Source organism: Clupea harengus, chromosome 21 (genome assembly GCF_900700415.2).
Source record: "Clupea harengus chromosome 21, Ch_v2.0.2, whole genome shotgun sequence".
In the NCBI taxonomy this organism is placed as follows: Eukaryota; Metazoa; Chordata; class Actinopteri; order Clupeiformes; family Clupeidae; genus Clupea; species Clupea harengus.
The window spans coordinates 6,853,857-6,872,208 of NC_045172.1; the positions used below are offsets into that span (position 1 = coordinate 6,853,857).

At 43.1% G+C, this 18,352-nt stretch overlaps 1 protein-coding gene across 1 annotated transcript in view; it reads right to left on the reverse strand.

Moving 5' to 3' along the window:
• Window positions 1-12,114: 12,114 nt before the first annotated feature.
• Window positions 12,115-18,352, reverse strand: part of usp40 (ubiquitin specific peptidase 40) — a 15,552-nt gene continuing 9,314 nt past the window's right edge. Inside the window, exons 22-31 of the mRNA XM_012841020.3 lie at window positions 18,247-18,311; window positions 17,957-18,031; window positions 17,451-17,577; window positions 17,272-17,351; window positions 17,038-17,156; window positions 16,849-16,914; window positions 15,598-15,808; window positions 15,118-15,213; window positions 14,885-14,979; window positions 12,115-14,640 (exon numbers count right to left, since the gene is read on the reverse strand). Coding sequence (XP_012696474.2) covers window positions 14,523-14,640; window positions 14,885-14,979; window positions 15,118-15,213; window positions 15,598-15,808; window positions 16,849-16,914; window positions 17,038-17,156; window positions 17,272-17,351; window positions 17,451-17,577; window positions 17,957-18,031; window positions 18,247-18,311 — 1,052 coding nt within the window. The 3' untranslated portion in view covers window positions 12,115-14,522. The remainder of the gene's footprint in view (window positions 14,641-14,884; window positions 14,980-15,117; window positions 15,214-15,597; window positions 15,809-16,848; window positions 16,915-17,037; window positions 17,157-17,271; window positions 17,352-17,450; window positions 17,578-17,956; window positions 18,032-18,246; window positions 18,312-18,352) is intronic.

The following is an 18,352-nucleotide window of genomic DNA, read 5'->3' on the forward strand; positions in this document are numbered from 1 at the left end:
GCACTGTGATGTCAGTGATGGGTTGCCTGAGGCGTGTGTGGATATGGCTATCACTTGTCAGCTCCTGCAGAGAGAGTGCCCTGACGTCTGAGAGATGAAACTCAAGATCCCGGAATTACAGCGTCTGGGGGGTGCGAGAGAGAGAGAGAGAGAGACAGAGAGAGAAAGAAAGAGAGACAGAGAGACTTCATTCAGATCAAACCGGGGTTTACGTTAGCCCTGAAAATATCAACGACCAAAATGTTTGGTGGGGAATATTCCAAATCAATAAATAGCATATTAAATAGCCTGATATTGTGTGAACTATAAAATATGTTGCTAAGATAACTTAAATAGTCAAATGGCTTCATCAAAGAGTCAATCAATTTGAAAACCTCTACACTTACAGAACATCTACATGTGTGATGAATGTCTCATCTGATTCTCATTCAGCCTGTTGTTGTCTGCCACAAACAGAGTGGACTGGACAGTCAGGTTGCTAAGGCGTTTCACATACTCAAGAGTTCTCAGAGTGGTTCAGGATTTGCTTGGAGATAAAAGTGAACAGAGACACATTTTGTTTTGATGCACCCGGATATTAGACACGACTGATAGCAAATTACATGAATGATACAGAACTCAAACTAGAAACTCCAAAGGATGTCTTAGGTTAGGTTAAAAAGAATCTTTCAGAAAAAAAATGGGTCAGGCTATCTTCAGGATATCATCCAAATTAAGAGGCTGTAACCCTCCTTAATACATTCCAGTTCCAAACCTTTTTGTGACATCTGCTGTATGAAACTGACACAAGAGCTGCCTCACAGCTGGGAAAGATTTCCCTTCTACTTATGATTACAATTCATTGCTTCAAACCAAACCGAAGGCTCTGGTGCAAAGCTTTGTATCAGCAAAAGAGCAAGTGCAGGGAGTGACAGAATCTACTCAAATCTAGCAAATGCAGCGGAATAAAGGAATTTATCTGACAGCCCCAGGTTCTTCTTCTATCCCCAGTCTGTTACGGAATTACCTCACAGAAACCTGCTTGTAACCCAGACTCATAGGGGCTAGCTAGGGTTCAGAGCACAAGCCAGTGCACTAGCATATTTAATATTTGGCCTTCCTGAGTCTGATAACAGATTCATTACAAATCATATGACTTGGCTTGGTGAAGTTATCATTCATAACAAAGTTATTAGTATTATTATGGAAATAGTGCAATCAACAATTTTGTCAGTTCTTGACTATGGTGACATTGTTTACATGTATGCTGCACCCTCTACCTTAAAACTCCTGGACTCTGTTTACCATAGTGCTATTTGCTTTGTTACAGGAGACGCTTTCAGGACCCACCACTGTAACTTATACAAGAATGTTGGTTGGTCCCCTCTAGCAGACAGGAGGGAAAAACACTGTATTTTATTTGTTTATAAAGCCTTAGTGGGAAAACTGCCTAATTATCTCATGTCACTTTTAAAATGAATATCCATCTGTCATAACACACGGTCACAGAGCCTCATCTGCCTTGAAATCCCCCTTACAAAAACTAATATAGGTAAAATAGCTTTTAAGTTCTTTGCTTCCCATAAATGGAACACTGTTCAAGTGGAGTTGAAACTAACCAAGTATTTGTCTGTCAACCAATTTAAGAGCCTTTTAGATGCCAAGGATGTGCCTCAATGCTGTTGTTTTAAATGATTCTCTAATTTAATTCTTTTTACTTTATGTTATTTTTTTATACTGAATTTCTGAGTTGTTTAATGTGTTTTGTTTATTTATTTTGTCTGTTTTGTTTTGTTATGGTTTGTTTATTTGTGAAAATTTCATGTCAATAGCACCTTTGGAAATATTTTTACTGAGAAAAATGGTGACGTGTTCAATACTTATTTTACCCGCTGTGTGGGAGCACAGTACACTACTGAGCTACTGGGTTGTTGTACCCCAGGAATAACCTGGTTGACGCGCTTAGATCCTCAGCGAGATAAAGTCCATACACGCATTGCGTTCGTTAAACAGTTCTCCATTTATTGTCCATTAAAACGCAGAGCAACGACATGTTACTCAAACCTTCGGGGTATAGCGGTCAAAACCATTTGCCCTTCCGGGGTCAACACCTAACCACAACAGTAGGCTTCCTACCTATATGCCTAAAAACACCTGTGCAATGCACGGCAACACCCAGTGTACAAACAGGGACATTACACATTGAGTGACAACACATTTTGGCTGTAGCAACCCATTTGGCTGCTACATACCGGCCCCTAATTGTTAATGGCAGGCAGACACAATGGCAGGCTCAAACCTATTTTCTACTGGTTCTACTGGTTTGCTTCTCTTGGAGTAAGAGCAAGTACTCTCACACCCATCGTTTCCAGAAAAAAAGATCTGAGATGTACTGAATCTGTCTCCATCTTGTATTGGTCATGAGGCCCAAAGACTCCAGGGGGCAAGGCTGGTTTTCCCCTTAGAAGTGGAAGATGATTAAGAATGAGAAGCTCCAAGTCGTTCGGATCATTGGAGAGCTGGGTAATTGGGCGATCATTGAGAATGTAAAGTGGAGGCCAAAGCACTGTATGCAGCCCATCGTCATCTAGTGTTTGCTGGCGCAGAACAGAGCTGAGGACCCTTCTCACTAGCCGGATCATCCGCTCCCAGACACCACCATGATGCGAGCCTGCTGGTGGATTGAAACTCCAATGGTTTCCGACCTGAGAAAGTACTCCTTGAATCTGGTCGTGGTTTAAAGCAGAAACAGCCTCCCTCAGTTCTCGTTTTGCCCCAATGAAGTTTGTGCCATTGTCCGACATTAGTTGTACCACTTGGCCTTTCCTGCTGATGAAACGGAGCAGGGCATTAATGCAGGCATCTTGTTCCAAAGGCACAGCTACCTCCAAGTGGACAGCTCTGCTTGACATACAGGTACAAATGGCTCTGTAGCGCTTACAGGTTGATCTTCCCCTCTTCACTCGGACAGGACCGACGTAATTCACTCCTGTATTAGTGAAGGGTGGTAGGTCAGGGAGGACTCTCACCTTTGGAAGGTCAGCCATCTTCTGTATATCTTCTATAGCTCTTCCATTATAGCGCCTACAGAACCCGCATTTACTGATGACCTTCCATACGGCCGAGTTGGCATTAGTAATCAAAAACTTCTTCCTTACAGCAGATAGGGTATGACTGCGTCCACTATGACCCAGATTTTGATGAATATACTTAAGAATGAGTGAAGAGACATTCTGATCTTTTGAAAGGATGAGTGGATGTTTAACCTCCTCAGGCATTGCTCCCTTACTCATTCTCCCTCCAATTCTAAAGAGCCCATCATCCAGGACTGGATCCAGCCTGTATAGGGAACTCTGGCGACTCACTGTTACTTTGCTTGAGGACAGCGCCGCAATCTCCTCACTGAATCTCAGTTGTTGGCAGTAGCGAATGATTGCCATTTCTGCTTCTGATAACTCGTCTACTGTAAAAATGCAACTGCTCAAGTCGAAAGAGTGGCATGAGTAAAGTAAGCACCACTTCCTCAGCAAGGATAAGGGCTGAGGCAGAAAGAGCTGCACTCATTACTCGTGCCGCAGTCTTGAAGGAAAGACATGCCTTGGAGGAGCTGGAACAACAGCTGAGAAGAAGAAGGGAGCAGCTTGCATGGAAACTGATTTAGCTGCATCCACTGCTAAGTTGGCTGTGTTGCAGGCCTCAGATGTGAAAAGTTGTTCTCGAGCACCCACAGATGGCATGAACTCCTATTTGGAAAAGGAAAAAAGTAAGCAGCAACCTGTCAGCATCTTGAACCCTTCAGCAAAGGAATTTAATGCAGAACCCTGGAAATCAACACAACCAATCAATGTCACCAACCAATCATTACTACCCAATGACCCACCACCACTGGATGTGAGGAGGAAGGAGACCGAGAGCTGGTGTAAGGCAGCCTCAACCCAGTGGTATAAGTCCAATGAGCAGCAACAAACCAACATGTCAAGGAGACCAGTACCGTCAAACAACCCGCCATTACCGGATGTGCAAAGAAAGGAAATGGATCGACGGTGCAAGGCTGCTTCAAGACAGTGGTACGTAGGTGAACAACAGCCACTTGACCTATCAAAAGAATTACCATCATCTAACGATCCACCACCATTGGATATGCGTAGAAAGGAAGCAGAACAGTGGCACGAAGCCATCCGAAGGCAGTGGTGTAAACCAAATGAACACTGGCAAGAAAACATGGGAACATCACAACAATCTCGTCATCAGCCTTTACTGGCCCCCTTGGAGGGAAGTCAAAGACAGCTCTCATATCATCAACCTGTTGGTCAATATTCATCTAGTGACCTCTTTTCCATTATGCAGAGGCAAAATGATATAACTGCTGCTCTGGTGCGACAACAGCACACATCATCCTTACCACCCCGAGAAATTCCCATATTTGAAGGGGATCCTCTCCAGTATAGGGCATTCATCAGGACATGTAATAATGGAGACTTCTAACCAGAGAGCCCATTTCTATGATTTGGTCATATTCATTGAAAGACGAGTGAAAATTCTTTCCGACCCCCTGTTTGGTGATCTACAGGATCAATCATCTAATGCTGTAGTAGGAAAGAACTTCACCAAGTTTAACTCACAGCCCAGAGATAGAGTAAAAGGAAATGTTGTCGCCACCACAGTAACATCTCTGGCTTTGCATGAGGGAGATCCTGAAGGAACTGCAGACTCAGACACGCCTGACGACATTGAATGTCTTTATTGTGCTCAAAGTCACGATTTAGAGGAATGGAGACAGTTTCAGAGAAAAAGGCACAGGGAAAGGATTGGCTTCTTGAAATACAGAGGAGTTTGTTTCGCGTGTTTACATCCTGGGCACATCAGTCGTTATTGTGAGCAGCGCTTGACTTGTAAGTCCTGTGGTCTAACTCACCCTACTGTACTTCATATCGAGGGACGCACTACAACTCAACATCAAGCAAGGGTACAATCCAACAATCCATCAACTTATGTAAAGACACTCCGTGGCCATACAGGGGCCGGCGAGGGACGTACTGCAATTCAGGAACATTCGAGGGAACAATCCAGGAATCAGTCGACTTCACTCAAACTCTGTGGCCATACAGGGGCCGGTCAGGATCGATGTGCACTATCCATTATACCTGTGAAAGTAAAATCAGCTAAAGGGAATCGGATCATAAGTACATATGCCTTCTTGGACGCTGGTAGCTCTGCTACTTTTTGCTCAGAACACCTAATGCAGAAGTTGAACATTACAGGCAGAAGGACTAACTTCCTGTTGCGGACTATGGGCCAAGAAAAGGTTGTTCCGGCTTATTCCCTCACTGGGTTAGAGATTACTGGTCTGAACAGCAACAATTTTCACATCCTTCCAGAAGTTCTTACCCAGAAAGACATGCCGGTCACTGTAGATGACATGGTAAATTCAGAAGAGTTGGTTAAATGGCCCCATCTGTCTAAGGTGCATATCCCTAGCATAAAGGCAAATGTTGACCTGCTGATAGGTGCCAATGCTGCTTGGATATTGGAACCCTGGGAAGTTATAAACAGTTGTGGAAATGGCCCATATGCTATCAGGACGTTGCTCGGATGGGCCATCAATGGTCCCTTGACTAAACACGATGAACCCTTGGAGCGACAACTTCCCTCTGCTACAGTGAACAGGATTGCTATTTGTAAATTGGGAAAATTGCTGACTGATCAGTACAACAATGATTTTGATGAAAACCTCACAGAAGAGAAGGAAATGTCAAGAGAAGACCACAGTTTCCTGGAAATAGCAGAACAATCAGCTGTTCTCCAGAATGGGAGTTATTGCCTGAAATTGCCTTTCAAGAGGAAAGAGGTATTTCTACCCAAGAACTCTGCGATAGCCGAGCAAAGGATTCAGGGCTTAAAGAAAAGGTTTCTGAACAACAAAGACAATCCAGCAGATGATGCATCAAGAGGGTTGAAAGTTGCCGATCTACTGAAGAACGACAGGTGGCTGGAAGGGCCTGCATTTTTTTGGAAAAGTGAGGAGGATTGGCCCAACTTGGCATTGGACACTTTAGTGGACTCCAACGATCCAGAGGTTGGACGGCAGGTGACCATAAATGCCATTAATGTGGATATTAACCTCAGTCCTGCCTGACAGCTGATTGGCTACTTTTCCGATTGGAGGCGCCTTAAAACAATGGTTGCTTGGTTCCTCAGTTTAAAAGCTATATTGCTGAAACGAAGTCGCCTCGAAAGGCAGTTGGAGGCTGTAAAGGCAGACAATCTGAAGGCCACAGGTCACCCCAGTGCAACGCAAGTCACAATTCCGAGAGGCAAAGTTACCTCGGGCAGTTGCATTTTTACAGTAGACGAGTTATCAGAAGCAGAAATGGCAATCATTCGCTACTGCCAACAACTGAGATTCAGTGAGGAGATTGCGGCGCTGTCCTCAAGCAAAGTAACAGTGAGTCGCCAGAGTTCCCTATACAGGCTGGATCCAGTCCTGGATGATGGGCTCTTTAGAATTGGAGGGAGAATGAGTAAGGGAGCAATGCCTGAGGAGGTTAAACATCCACTCATCCTTTCAAAAGATCAGAATGTCTCTTCACTCATTCTTAAGTATATTCATCAAAATCTGGGTCATAGTGGACGCAGTCATACCCTATCTGCTGTAAGGAAGAAGTTTTTGATTACTAATGCCAACTCGGCCGTATGGAAGGTCATCAGTAAATGCGGGTTCTGTAGGCGCTATAATGGAAGAGCTATAGAAGATATACAGAAGATGGCTGACCTTCCAAAGGTGAGAGTCCTCCCTGACCTACCACCCTTCACCAATACAGGAGTGAATTACGTCGGTCCTGTCCGAGTGAAGAGGGGAAGATCAACCTGTAAGCGCTATTATGTAGCCTCAATCAGGGCATTGCTGCAAAAGAGCCCTGTGCTCAGTCAATTCTCCCTGAATAAACAATGATGATATGATGATATATTATAAAAAACATGAAGCATTGAAAGAGTAAGTACTATGTACTGATGAAAAGTCTGCATTATGATGTCATGACTAGGTGTAATGTCACAGTTCCAAGCCTGCTGATGTCATCGTAGCTGGGCAACTTAGAATCTCAACATTCTAAAACACTTTAGGCAACCATCCAGACATGCTGGATGCAAACTAATGGTAAGCTATCTTCATTAATTGTTAATTCAAATGTAATACCTTACTTCAGTTCAATTTCAATTTCACAACCTCAGGTTCAAATTTTGTATGTAATAAATCGACATAGTTATATTTAAAATAGACCTACATCGCTACTAAACGCTAAAATATTTAATTGCCAAAATTCTATATCATACAAATTCATATGATCAATAACATTTTAAACATTCTTAAAATGATGTGTGTGTGTATAAATCAATACAATTCCACAGAAATGTGTCACATGCCATGAACCCATTGACAAGAGTGAGATAGATCTTCATGTTACTCCAGGATAACTCATGAACAGACTCAAATGTACATATGTTAGCCGAATAACCACTGTCTCTTTCCCCAGATGACTTCGCATCTTAGCGAAGACGGCTTGGAGAGATACCTGGGCTCCAGGTTACAGGGAGCAGATGTGGACTTAACAGACCTCATGGAGGACATTCGACAGCAGCTGGACACAAAGTTTCGATGCATGGAGTTGGAGTTCCATGCCAAATTCGATTACGAGAGGCCGCAGGTCAAATCTAAAAGTTCTTCCATATTACTAAAATATTATTTATTAATTTATTTGCTTGTTTATTTGTTGTATGCTACTACTACTACTACTATTTCTACGTCTACTAACAATAATAATACTGAGAATGAGAAATAATAATATAATAATAGTATACATTTTGTTTGGGCATTGCTAAATAATTAGCCACAACCATGGCAAAGAAATGCAAAGCTCATTGATAATTAGTTCTATAATAATCGTCAGTTCTTCGTGCAGAATGATAAAGAAAGAGAGGAGGAGGAGAGAAAGAGGCAAAAGGAGGAGAGACAGACAGAGAACGAGAAAAGGCCACTGAGAGAAAAGTTGGAAATAGAGATAGAAATGGACCGTCAGAGACAAGAGGAAGAGCTTTGGAAAAAGGAGAAAACGATGACAGACACAGAAAGACTAAGAGAAGAAATGAGACTAAGAGAGCTGCAGGCCGAGGTTGGCAGAGAGAAAGACACACTGATTGAAGAACTCAGGAGGATTAAAGAGATGTTGAGTGTGAGGCAGCGAGAGGAAGAAAGACTGAGAGAGGTCACCGCACAGGTCGTAAAAGAGAAAGATGGACTGATGGAAGAAGAAATGAGACTAAGAGAAAGGATAGAGATAGAGAGAAAGAGAGAGGAACACATACTGAAAGAGTTGGCCAAATGCGTTGAGAAAGAGAAAAAGAGACTGATGGAAGAAGAAAGGAAAATGGAAAAGCTGCAGAGTGAGAGATTAAGAGAAGAAGACAGACTGAGAGAGTTGGCCACGATACTTAAGCAAGAGAAAGAGAAACTCATTGAAGAAAAAAAGAAGATAGAGAAGAAAAAGAAGGAGGATAGACTGATGGAGCTGGCCAAAGCAACTGAAAAAGAGAAAGAGAAACTGATGGAAGAAGAGAAAAAGAGAGAAAAGCTAAAGGACAGAACACGGCAGGTAGAGAAAGAGCTTGGAATGGCAGAAAGAGAAGAGATGGAGAGACAGAAAATCAATGAAGGGGGGGCCCAGGGCACACAAAGAGTAGAGATAGAGAAACAACAAATGGGAGCAGAAGTAAAGTCTCCCCACTCACAACCTTCAGATGACTCTGCAATTCACAATGTGCAGGGCCAGGCTCAATCTGATCAGGAGGTCCCCCCTGAGAAGAACATGAAGGACAAGAAAGGGTCCTTCCTCAACTCCATGGGGAGTGCCTTAAAAAAGACCATGGACTGGAGCACTGAGCAAGCTGAGCGCAGTAGGCAGCGTAAGCTCGACAAGAAGAAGAGGCTCAAGGAGCAAGCTGAGCTCAGGAGGCAACATAAGCTCGACAAGGAGAGGGAGCTCAAGGAGATTGAGCTACAGTGTCTCCTAAAACTCCGGCAGAAGCAGGCAGAGGAACACGCAAGAGAAGAAGCTCTCCATGCCGCCAGAATGAAGAAAGCTCAGACTCCATGCACTCCTCCTCCTCAGACGATGCCAACTTCTTCCACTCCGCCGATGATACAGGCTTTCCCCACGGCTGCAAAGACTGCTGCCTCAGCAATGGGAGCTCAAACTCAACACTCTCCCACAGTCTTGGCTGTCCCAAAAGAGAATGAATCGCCACTGGAAGCCTGTGCAATTTCAGCTACTGCTTCAAAGCAAAACACGAACACTTCTGATACTACCACGCCAGTGGCTACTGCCGTGAAGGCAAAAGTGAAGACCCACAACACTGTGCCGGGGACTGCCAAGCATAGGGGAAATGGACAGAGCCAAAATGGAGCTCCGATATGCCAGATCAAAGCCACCAAAGGTACCCAGGATGAGAAGCCTCCAGACCAAAAACAGTAAGCCAGTTGTTACATTGTTTCCAAAGTGCAAAGGTGAGAACAAAACAGCGTTTTTTTGGAAGGTTTTTATATTGTTACAGTCTGTTTCTAAGATGGGGTGAGCCAGTGCTTGCGAAATGCAAATGTTTTTCACTTTTGGTTTTCAGATTTCTCCATCTTCTGTGCGCAAAAGTGATGAGACAACTTTGTTCAGTAGATGGATGGATGGATCGACACAGACATACTTTTAGATATAAACATGGATATACCTATAGATTTAGATACATCAACAACAAACAAATAAATAAAAATAATAAAATGCACTTTTTTTTATGTGTTTTTTTTTGTTGCCCAAAACTAGAGTCTATTAAAGGAGCAATAGACTTTTTTGTTTGGGAATATTTTGGCCATCAGACATCTGGGTATGTGTGTAGATATCACCCCCGATATGTCATGTTCAGGTGCATCACAACAACACACTATGGCCAAAGCTCCACAGTTAACCTTGCTATTTAGGGTGACATAAAATGTTGACAACTACTTCAGCTTGTGCTGACTATCATGTCCCACACTGGTGATTTGGTGCAGTCAAGCTTGAATGAAATGAGGGGACTTACTGCCAAGAAGTTGGAGAATCTGGGCTGAGATCTGAGGACCTGCAGGAGGTTTCCAGTGCAAGTGTACCCATCCTCTAAGTAGCCCTCTTTACAGACACTGCACATATGAAACACACACACAGCCCCACAATGTACGGAACATATGAAGCACATGTCTGTCTATACATGTCAGTCAATCTACATGGATGTAGAAATCTAGAACTGTTTTACTTTCTGTCTAGTTGTTTTTATGACAAATTTGGGCCTGATATTCATATAATTTATTTGGAACTAAGTGTCAGTCACACACACACACACACACTCCCCTACACATGTTTGAACAGAATTACAAATCATCTGTGACACACAACTCGTTTCAATTTATTCTGTTTATTATTGACATTTTTTCTCCCTTACAGTTAGGGAGGGACAAAGATTTGAGTAGCTTGAGAAGCTTAAGTATGGATGAAATATCTCATACCTAGTGAGAGATCTGACGTTTGAGAATTCATCATTCATATCTTTGGCAACAATATTCTCCCTATGAAGCATGCAGTGCGTCATACATGGCTCTTGCACCGTCTGTGCACATCGCGACACATTTTGGCCAGGGTATATCATGTTCACGGAACAAATTGTCGATCACTTTGAAAATCTCTGAACTTTTTTTACCTCCAGGCAGCTGCTTACAGAATCGAAATTCCTCCTGCATCTCATTTTGGTCGACAAATCACAAAAAAGCTAAAAGCTGAGCGTCGTTTGACACATCGGTGGATTCATCTAATTGTAGTGTAAAATAATCTGCCTTCGGGAGTTTTGCGACTAGTAGTGCCCTCACATCAGCTGCCAATTCATCAATAGGTCGGGCATTGGGATGCTTTTCAGTTTTTTTACGTACTCATCCTTCCCAAACATTGTTTTGCACATATCACTAGCTGTTGGCAATATTAAACTTTCCGCAATTACGTATGGCAGTTTGGTCTGAGCGACACGTATGCAACTTGATAAGAGGCTTTTAAAGCTAGCTCGCACACTTTGGCTGATTGTCTCATCAAGGTCTGCTGGCCCTCAAAAGATTTTAAACGGGAAATATTAAATGTTTTTTTCTTTCAAGTGAGCATGGGTTGTCTTTGAGTGTCGTTGCAGCTTTAATGGTTTCATAGTTTCGTTTGATAGCACGGAAGAGCAAACCACGCACACTGCTAATTCTTCACCATCGGTCTCTTTGTAGGTGAAGGCAAACTTCAGATCATTCTCTGAATATTTACGTGTCTTCTCCCGTTTGCAATTTTGGCTGTTCATGTTGGCATCCTCTGAAGGTAGATCATCTGAACCGCCATCAGTGGTGTCTGACCAGGAGCTTTTGTTCCGAGAAATTACAAAACGATCAATTATTTCAAATTGTATGGTTATGGCAGGTAACGTCTTTTGGCACCAGATAGCTAAATGTAGCTAAAAGTGCATGTTGCCATAATGATCAAATGATCGCGTGAAGACTCATGGGTAGCCTATGTATTATTTTTAAGGAATAGAAAGCAATGTTTACGTTCTGTTTATGTAGTCTTTTGGAGGTTGTACATTTTTGGAAGAGGGAAAAAATGCTTCAGATGAAATCATTTGGCGGACCCCCTGCAGTACCTCCGCGGACCCCCGGTTGAAGACCTCTGATCTAAGCCAAACTGACTCTGACCAATATCATAACCTCAAAACTAAGCCTTTTCATATTATATCAACAGTGGGGTGTCAAATGGTAGTGGGGTTTGAACATTTATCTGGACCCTAATTGAAAACATTGAACTTTGCAGCCTACCAAACATTGGGCTAGACGCTTCAGGCGAGATGGATGTGTGATGACCTCACAACACTTGAGAGATTTGTGCTGTTATGTAATAACATAAATGTAATATTTCCACCATTTAAGTTGTTATGGTAAAAAGTGTATCATAAAAGACGAGCAGTACTTTAAAAAACTAAAAACTACACCACACAATGGCACAGAACACTACAGAAAGACAAAGGCAGTGAATACATTTATTTTTTTTACACTTTTTTTTTAATCGACAGAGCATAGGTAAGAGGACCATGAAACACCAAAAGAAAAATAATTCAAGCAAAATCCTGTAAACCCATGTGTGAATCCATGAAAATCATCTGCTTGATGATTTACAACATAACCAAAAATACAGTATATAGCCCATATTATATATATAGCCCAAAGAAGAGGGAAAATATAGCAGTCAAAGCAAATAACCATCTTTTATCAGAGTAAAATACTTCAATTAATAGAAAACAAAATCACTTGTGTTTCTTCAGTAGTAACACAGGCCTGTGAAGGTGAAACACTTCTCTCTTATCTCTTCCTTTCTTACTTTTGCCAGTTTCTCCTCAATAAAAAGGGACTTGTTAATTCTCTCTGAGTGTAACCGTCCATCTCTTGAAGTCACATTATTTTAGGCTCCCTGCATGACGAAAGGGAGAATGTAGACATGCAGACCGAATCAAATCCGCTATCACATGCTGATTCAATCATAAACACCAAATGAAAACTGCTGAAATCGGATAACATGATGAAATATTTCTTTCTTTTTGTTCTTAACAAACAATATCAACAAACCTCAAAATGGCTTTATTTAAGGGTCATCAAAAAAGAAAAAGAGTCAAAAAAAGAGGAGGGGGGAAAGCAATTTTCTCTGGTTTCATGGCATAGTTCTCCACTGAGGCAGGTATACGTGTGTGTGTGTGCGCTCGTGTGTGTGTGTGTGTGTGTGTGTGTGCGCGTGTGTCTGGTTGGGTAAGGGGCATGAGGGGTGAGGTAGGAGGGTTGATCAGTGAGACCGAGCTCACAAAGGCAGTGTAGGCATCTCACCCAGGCAAATTTATTTCAAAATGTGATCATTTACCTGACACACAATATCAATGGATGCAAAATCCTGGCAACGCCGATTGCACCCAAGTTCACTCTGGCAAAAACACCATCTTCATGAATGACAGAAGAAATGATTTTCTGTTGGCCAAAACTAGAGGAATTACTTGAGGGGTATAAAAGCACTGGGATGCTTTAGTGAATGTAAACGGATGCATCGGCCTCGACATCATCAACATCAGCCAGGTGTCATGAGGCTCCACTCATATCAGCCTTTCACACATCAGCCAGCTCACGCACATCTGGCACACAGGTGTGGATGAACTTCAGGATACAGCAGAGCTGAGGTACACAGATTAACCCCCCATACGCCAAACACAGAAGCGGAGGAGACACTGGCCGCTGCCACGGACGCTCTTTTACGGCATTTTCATTCGGATCGCTCAACTCAATACAAGCCATTTTTGGTTCCCTGTACCCTGGAACTACTGGGCCTTTGTGTCTTTGGAACTGTTTTTAAATTCTTATTTTCAATGTGTTCCTGAATAGTCCCAAGCGTGTGCGTGGTGTGGGTCATATAGAGCGACCAGACCTGTTCAGAAACAGGACTTTCAAAATTGAAGCTCTTTGCCCTCCAACATGCTGTAGCGTTACACAATTTCTTCAAACAGTTACAATTACTCAGGGGGGCACTGACTACCACTAATACTGACATCATTCTAGTTGAGTGTGCAGTACTGTGTGCCTCGTTGGAAAAGGTTGGATGCGTCAAATGACAGGAAATAGGAACACAACCAATAAAATGGCCGCCATCTCATTTCTCCACACAATTTTGCCTTGGCTTTGTGAATGTAGCTTCAGGTGTAGTATATACCCCCCCTTGAATGCACAGAGATTCACAATGCATTGCACAGCTACACACAGAGGAGGAAAGCAAATCATATAATTCTGTGCAAACCGTATCTGAACTGTTTTCACAAGAGAGGGAGGTCAATTGGCCTTTCATAAATGATATGTACCAACCATCGACAAAATGACAGTTGACAGTTCCTCTCAAAAAACTGATTGTTGTACCTTGCCATTTCTAGCAATCTAGCAGCTTCATCTGCTCAAGGTTTTAAGTGCTGCTTGGTTCCCTTCCTTTGTAGATGATATTGCACAAGTACTGGTTGATTGCTTTTTTTTTAACAAAATGAACATGAATCCAAAAACCGATTAACAGTTGAATTCCCCTGACCAGACTGACAATGAATCCCCAGATATATTGCATAGGTTAGAGGGGGAAAGAGGGTGGGAAAGGTAAAAGAGTCCAGGCACCTGTACTTTTGGTGTCTTCCATCAACTCATGTCTCATGTCCTTCTCCTCAAATTATATGGCAAACTGACACAGTGGCTGTGTGTGCTGGAGACCGCAGGCGCAGACGGTGTTTGGCACACACCTTCAAGAGGGTCCAGGAACTATGCAGCGCCAAAGTGCATCTGCGAGGGGATCTGTTTGTGCATGTAGGTGTGTGTGTGTGTGTGTGTGTGTGTGTGTGTGTGTGTGTGTGTGTGTGTGTGTGTGTGTGTAGGGCTGGGGCTATCTGAAGACCCCAACATTGATTGATAAAGCCACCTCTGGTTTTCGATTCTTCCCTTGTCCCGCCTTTCTCCCTGGCCCCGACTCCTGATTGGCCTCTGCACTGTCACTCTGACCCCTGATAAACATAAGAGACATAAGAGAATTAGGAAAGCTCGTCAGTGAAAACAATGTGCTTAGAGCTTCTTAGTGTTCTGCAAAGCGTGTCCTGTGGTGGAACACTTTTAGACTTTTTTTCCCCTTACATTCAACACATTATACATTTGGACCTTGGCAAGATTTTAAATGTGGTCATTTAAAAAATTCAAAAGTTAAAAACATGAATCCTAGCCATTGTGATGCATCATGTGAGAAATGCCCACCCTTTCTTTAGACTCTCTGTTTCCTCTCCCAGTCTCTGCTGGTCCAGATCATCCTGAAGTGTGCTGAAGTCCCGATTATTGTCAATCAGCAGGTTCTGAAACACACACAGACACACCATTAAACAGAAGGCAGATCATTGAATCAAATTAATACCCAGAGGTTAAGACCTCTAATATATCAATGAAGATTAATTAGATTTTCCTGAAGATCAAGCCATATTTTTATTTTTTACCTTTATGCCAATGATGTCGCCATCTTTCAAGTAGTAGGGCGCCCCCTGGAGGTTGTCATTCTTTTTCTTCTTCTTGCGCTTAGACACCTGTTGGGTCTGAAAGAGTCACAGGGGATTCCGCGTCATCTCTAAACCGCCCAATCAAAAGCCGAGAGACCTCACTCACAGACCTCGAGTGCAAATCTCTAATGTGACAAACGGTATGCGCCCACAAAGGCAAATTAAAGCACACCCAACACAGTTCTGCAAGGGAGATCACCCACACCAAGAGGCCCTTCTGTACGTATTTCCACAAACTCCTTTAGAAGATGCTCACCAGTTACATTTCATCAGTAAGTGTGCACCATGGATATCGGACACATGATCTTGCTGTTCTGTAAGTTAAGCTAAGCTACAAGACACCTTCTAGACCTGAGCAGACAAATAGACATAGCCGCAAACATCTGAGCCACCCAAGCTCTCCCCCCACTCGAGGCTTACCCAGTTGGAGACAGGCATCCAGGTGTGTTTCTCAGGGAGGCGTTTGGCCAGCAGCAGGCTGTCGGGCGAGAGGCCGTAGCGGGAGGACAGGGCCACGCGCAGAGCTCTCGGGGACGACTCGTTCCCCGTCTCCCACACAAACTCCTCCCACGGGAAGTACTGCCGCTCGCCCGGGACGCCCATCTGTACACACAGCAGAAGGTCCCTCGGCCTGAGGACGGGCATGACGGGCAGGGGAGGGACAACAGGGAGACAACCAACTCAGTCCAAAACTCACACACACACACAAACCACAAGGGGCCATATTTATGGAGGGTGTTTAATCTCTTAGGACACATCTAACTTGGTGACCAGTTGTTCATAATTAATCATTGATTTACAAAGGGTGATTATCCAAGAGGCGATTAAATGTTTGTCACCTATGATTAAATTACATTCAACGGATGTCTAATACAGTTGTCTGGACAGTTGGCGATACCGATGCATTGCGAAAACTTGAGTTTGCTCAAGAGGAGGTAGAGAAACATCGTTGCCACCGACAAAGATTCACAGATAGGAGCAATCTGCTCAAAGAGTTTAGTAAATTATGTAATGCTCTACAGGATTTCAAAATAATAATTTTGCTGGCTTCTGAACCTTATGAAATTTAGAAAACTATAACATTTATAAATAATGAAACTATAACATTTATAAAGTCAAACTATCACTCTGTTTCTTTTCGGGCATGTTGGCGACGTCTCAACAGCGATCTAGCCTTCAAACTGAACTCGCACAACATGGTGCATTTGAAAGGCCATAACGCACAGGTCTGGCTCAGCCAATAGAATGAGGGGCCATGCAGCAGATGATTCACTTTGAACTCTTGATCATTGTGAAATTAGCAAAGTTAGACGTGGACAGCTAAATGGGTGATGATCGCTCATAAATTGCACTCCTTAGTAGTGGTTTAGCTGTGCGCCTACAAGCTATGTTTAACAAGTGTTAAAAGATGTGGACTGGAAAAACACAGGTAAAACACCCTTAGTATACTTGGCCTTAGGAGTGAGCCTGTCCTTCAACTACAGATCTCTTTTCCTTAGTTTACAGCACTAAAGCACCCAACTGATTGGATGAAAACCATTTGGATATGTCTGAGAAAAAATCATGTGTGCTAGATTAGATTTGGCAGACAGCTGTGTAATTAACTATGAGGGATTTGTGGTGTTTTTCTTGTCATCAGGTAAGTGAGGTAATGATGTCCAGGTGACCTACCCAAGCTCCTCCTCTTTTAGTAGTCTCTGCACACAAATCTCTGCCCCATTTGTCACCTTCAGTTTCCTATAAGACAGAAAAGACATGAGGAAGGGGGGACAGAGAGAAGAGAGAGATAGATGAGGGAGATAAGAAAAAAAACAGAGAGAGAGAGAGAGAGAGAGAGAGAGAGAGAGCTGTCAGGTGTACCTGAGACTCTGCTGGTTTCCTCTGAGTACCTTGCCCAGCTTGTGCCCCTCCAGCTGCCACACACGCAGAAACGCTGGAGATGGCACACACACATCCAGCAGAGCGGGCAGTGTCATCACCTTTAACACACACACACACACACTTTACAAATAGCACTGACGATGCTGTAAAATTTAAGGAAGACAATGCCTTTAGGAAGACATTCAAGAGGAAAGAAATGGACTCTTTCTCTACCTGAGACTTTAAGTCATCCAGTGAGGCTTCTCCAGAGATCTCCACTTTTCCCACAATCCTTAGCTCTGCTCCTAGCCACTCTGGGACAAACACAGGAAAACAGTCAGTAAGCCGCAGGCTACACCCCCTCCCTCCTTGACCTTTCAAAGCACTTCCCAAGGTCATGCATCCATCCTCACCTGCAGCGATAACTTCCTGTGTCTGAGACTCCGCCCCCTCTGTGGTATGGTTTACCTCCATCTCCATGGAAACATGACTAATGTCTCTAAGGTCCAAGTAAAGCCAAACTGATATTTTCATGAATCCCTGACAGGGAGGGAGAAAGGAAGAGAAATAAAGAGATATGTGTGTACCAGAGAAAACTAACAATAACGGGGTGGTGAATATCATACATATTAACTGGAGTCAGAGATAATAGAGGCAATTAGACAAAAGAACCGCAATCGAGAAAACCAGAGGAGAAAAGGTTCCATCATGTTTAGGTGGGAGTTCCCACACTACATGCATTTCTTATGGTGTTGTTAGCGATTAGAATTAGCGATTTTGTTCTATAATTTAATACTCCTACTACCGCAGTATTCAAATATCACTCATCCAGCTAATGGATACAGCAGAAGCCTAGCTGGAAGGGCCCTGATGGCACACTCTGTAGAAGCTTCCAGAAGGCTGAACTCTGAGTACCTACCCTGGGTGGGAGAAGCCCTGCAGAGAGTATCAGCTTGTCTCCGTGACTGAGTCGAGCACCAGACAGTGTTGCATTCTGGGAGGAAAAAAAGAAAGAGCAGTGAGGGAGACTTGATTTAAAAAATGTAAAAATTAAATATATTCTTTTATCCCATTAACTTCCACTGAACAGATCTCAATCAAAATGTGAAAACATTCCATCTCAATCTGTCTCAGAAGGTGACAGGCCACATATAGGGAAGAATACAGCATGGATGGATGAATGGATGGACTGACTGACTGACAACTCACCTCATCCATTAAGACCTCCCCAACCTCATCGTCCCAGTCCATTCTGTTCAGATGCCAAGCATCTCCTACATGCACACACGCACACACACACAAATTAAACTTTCTT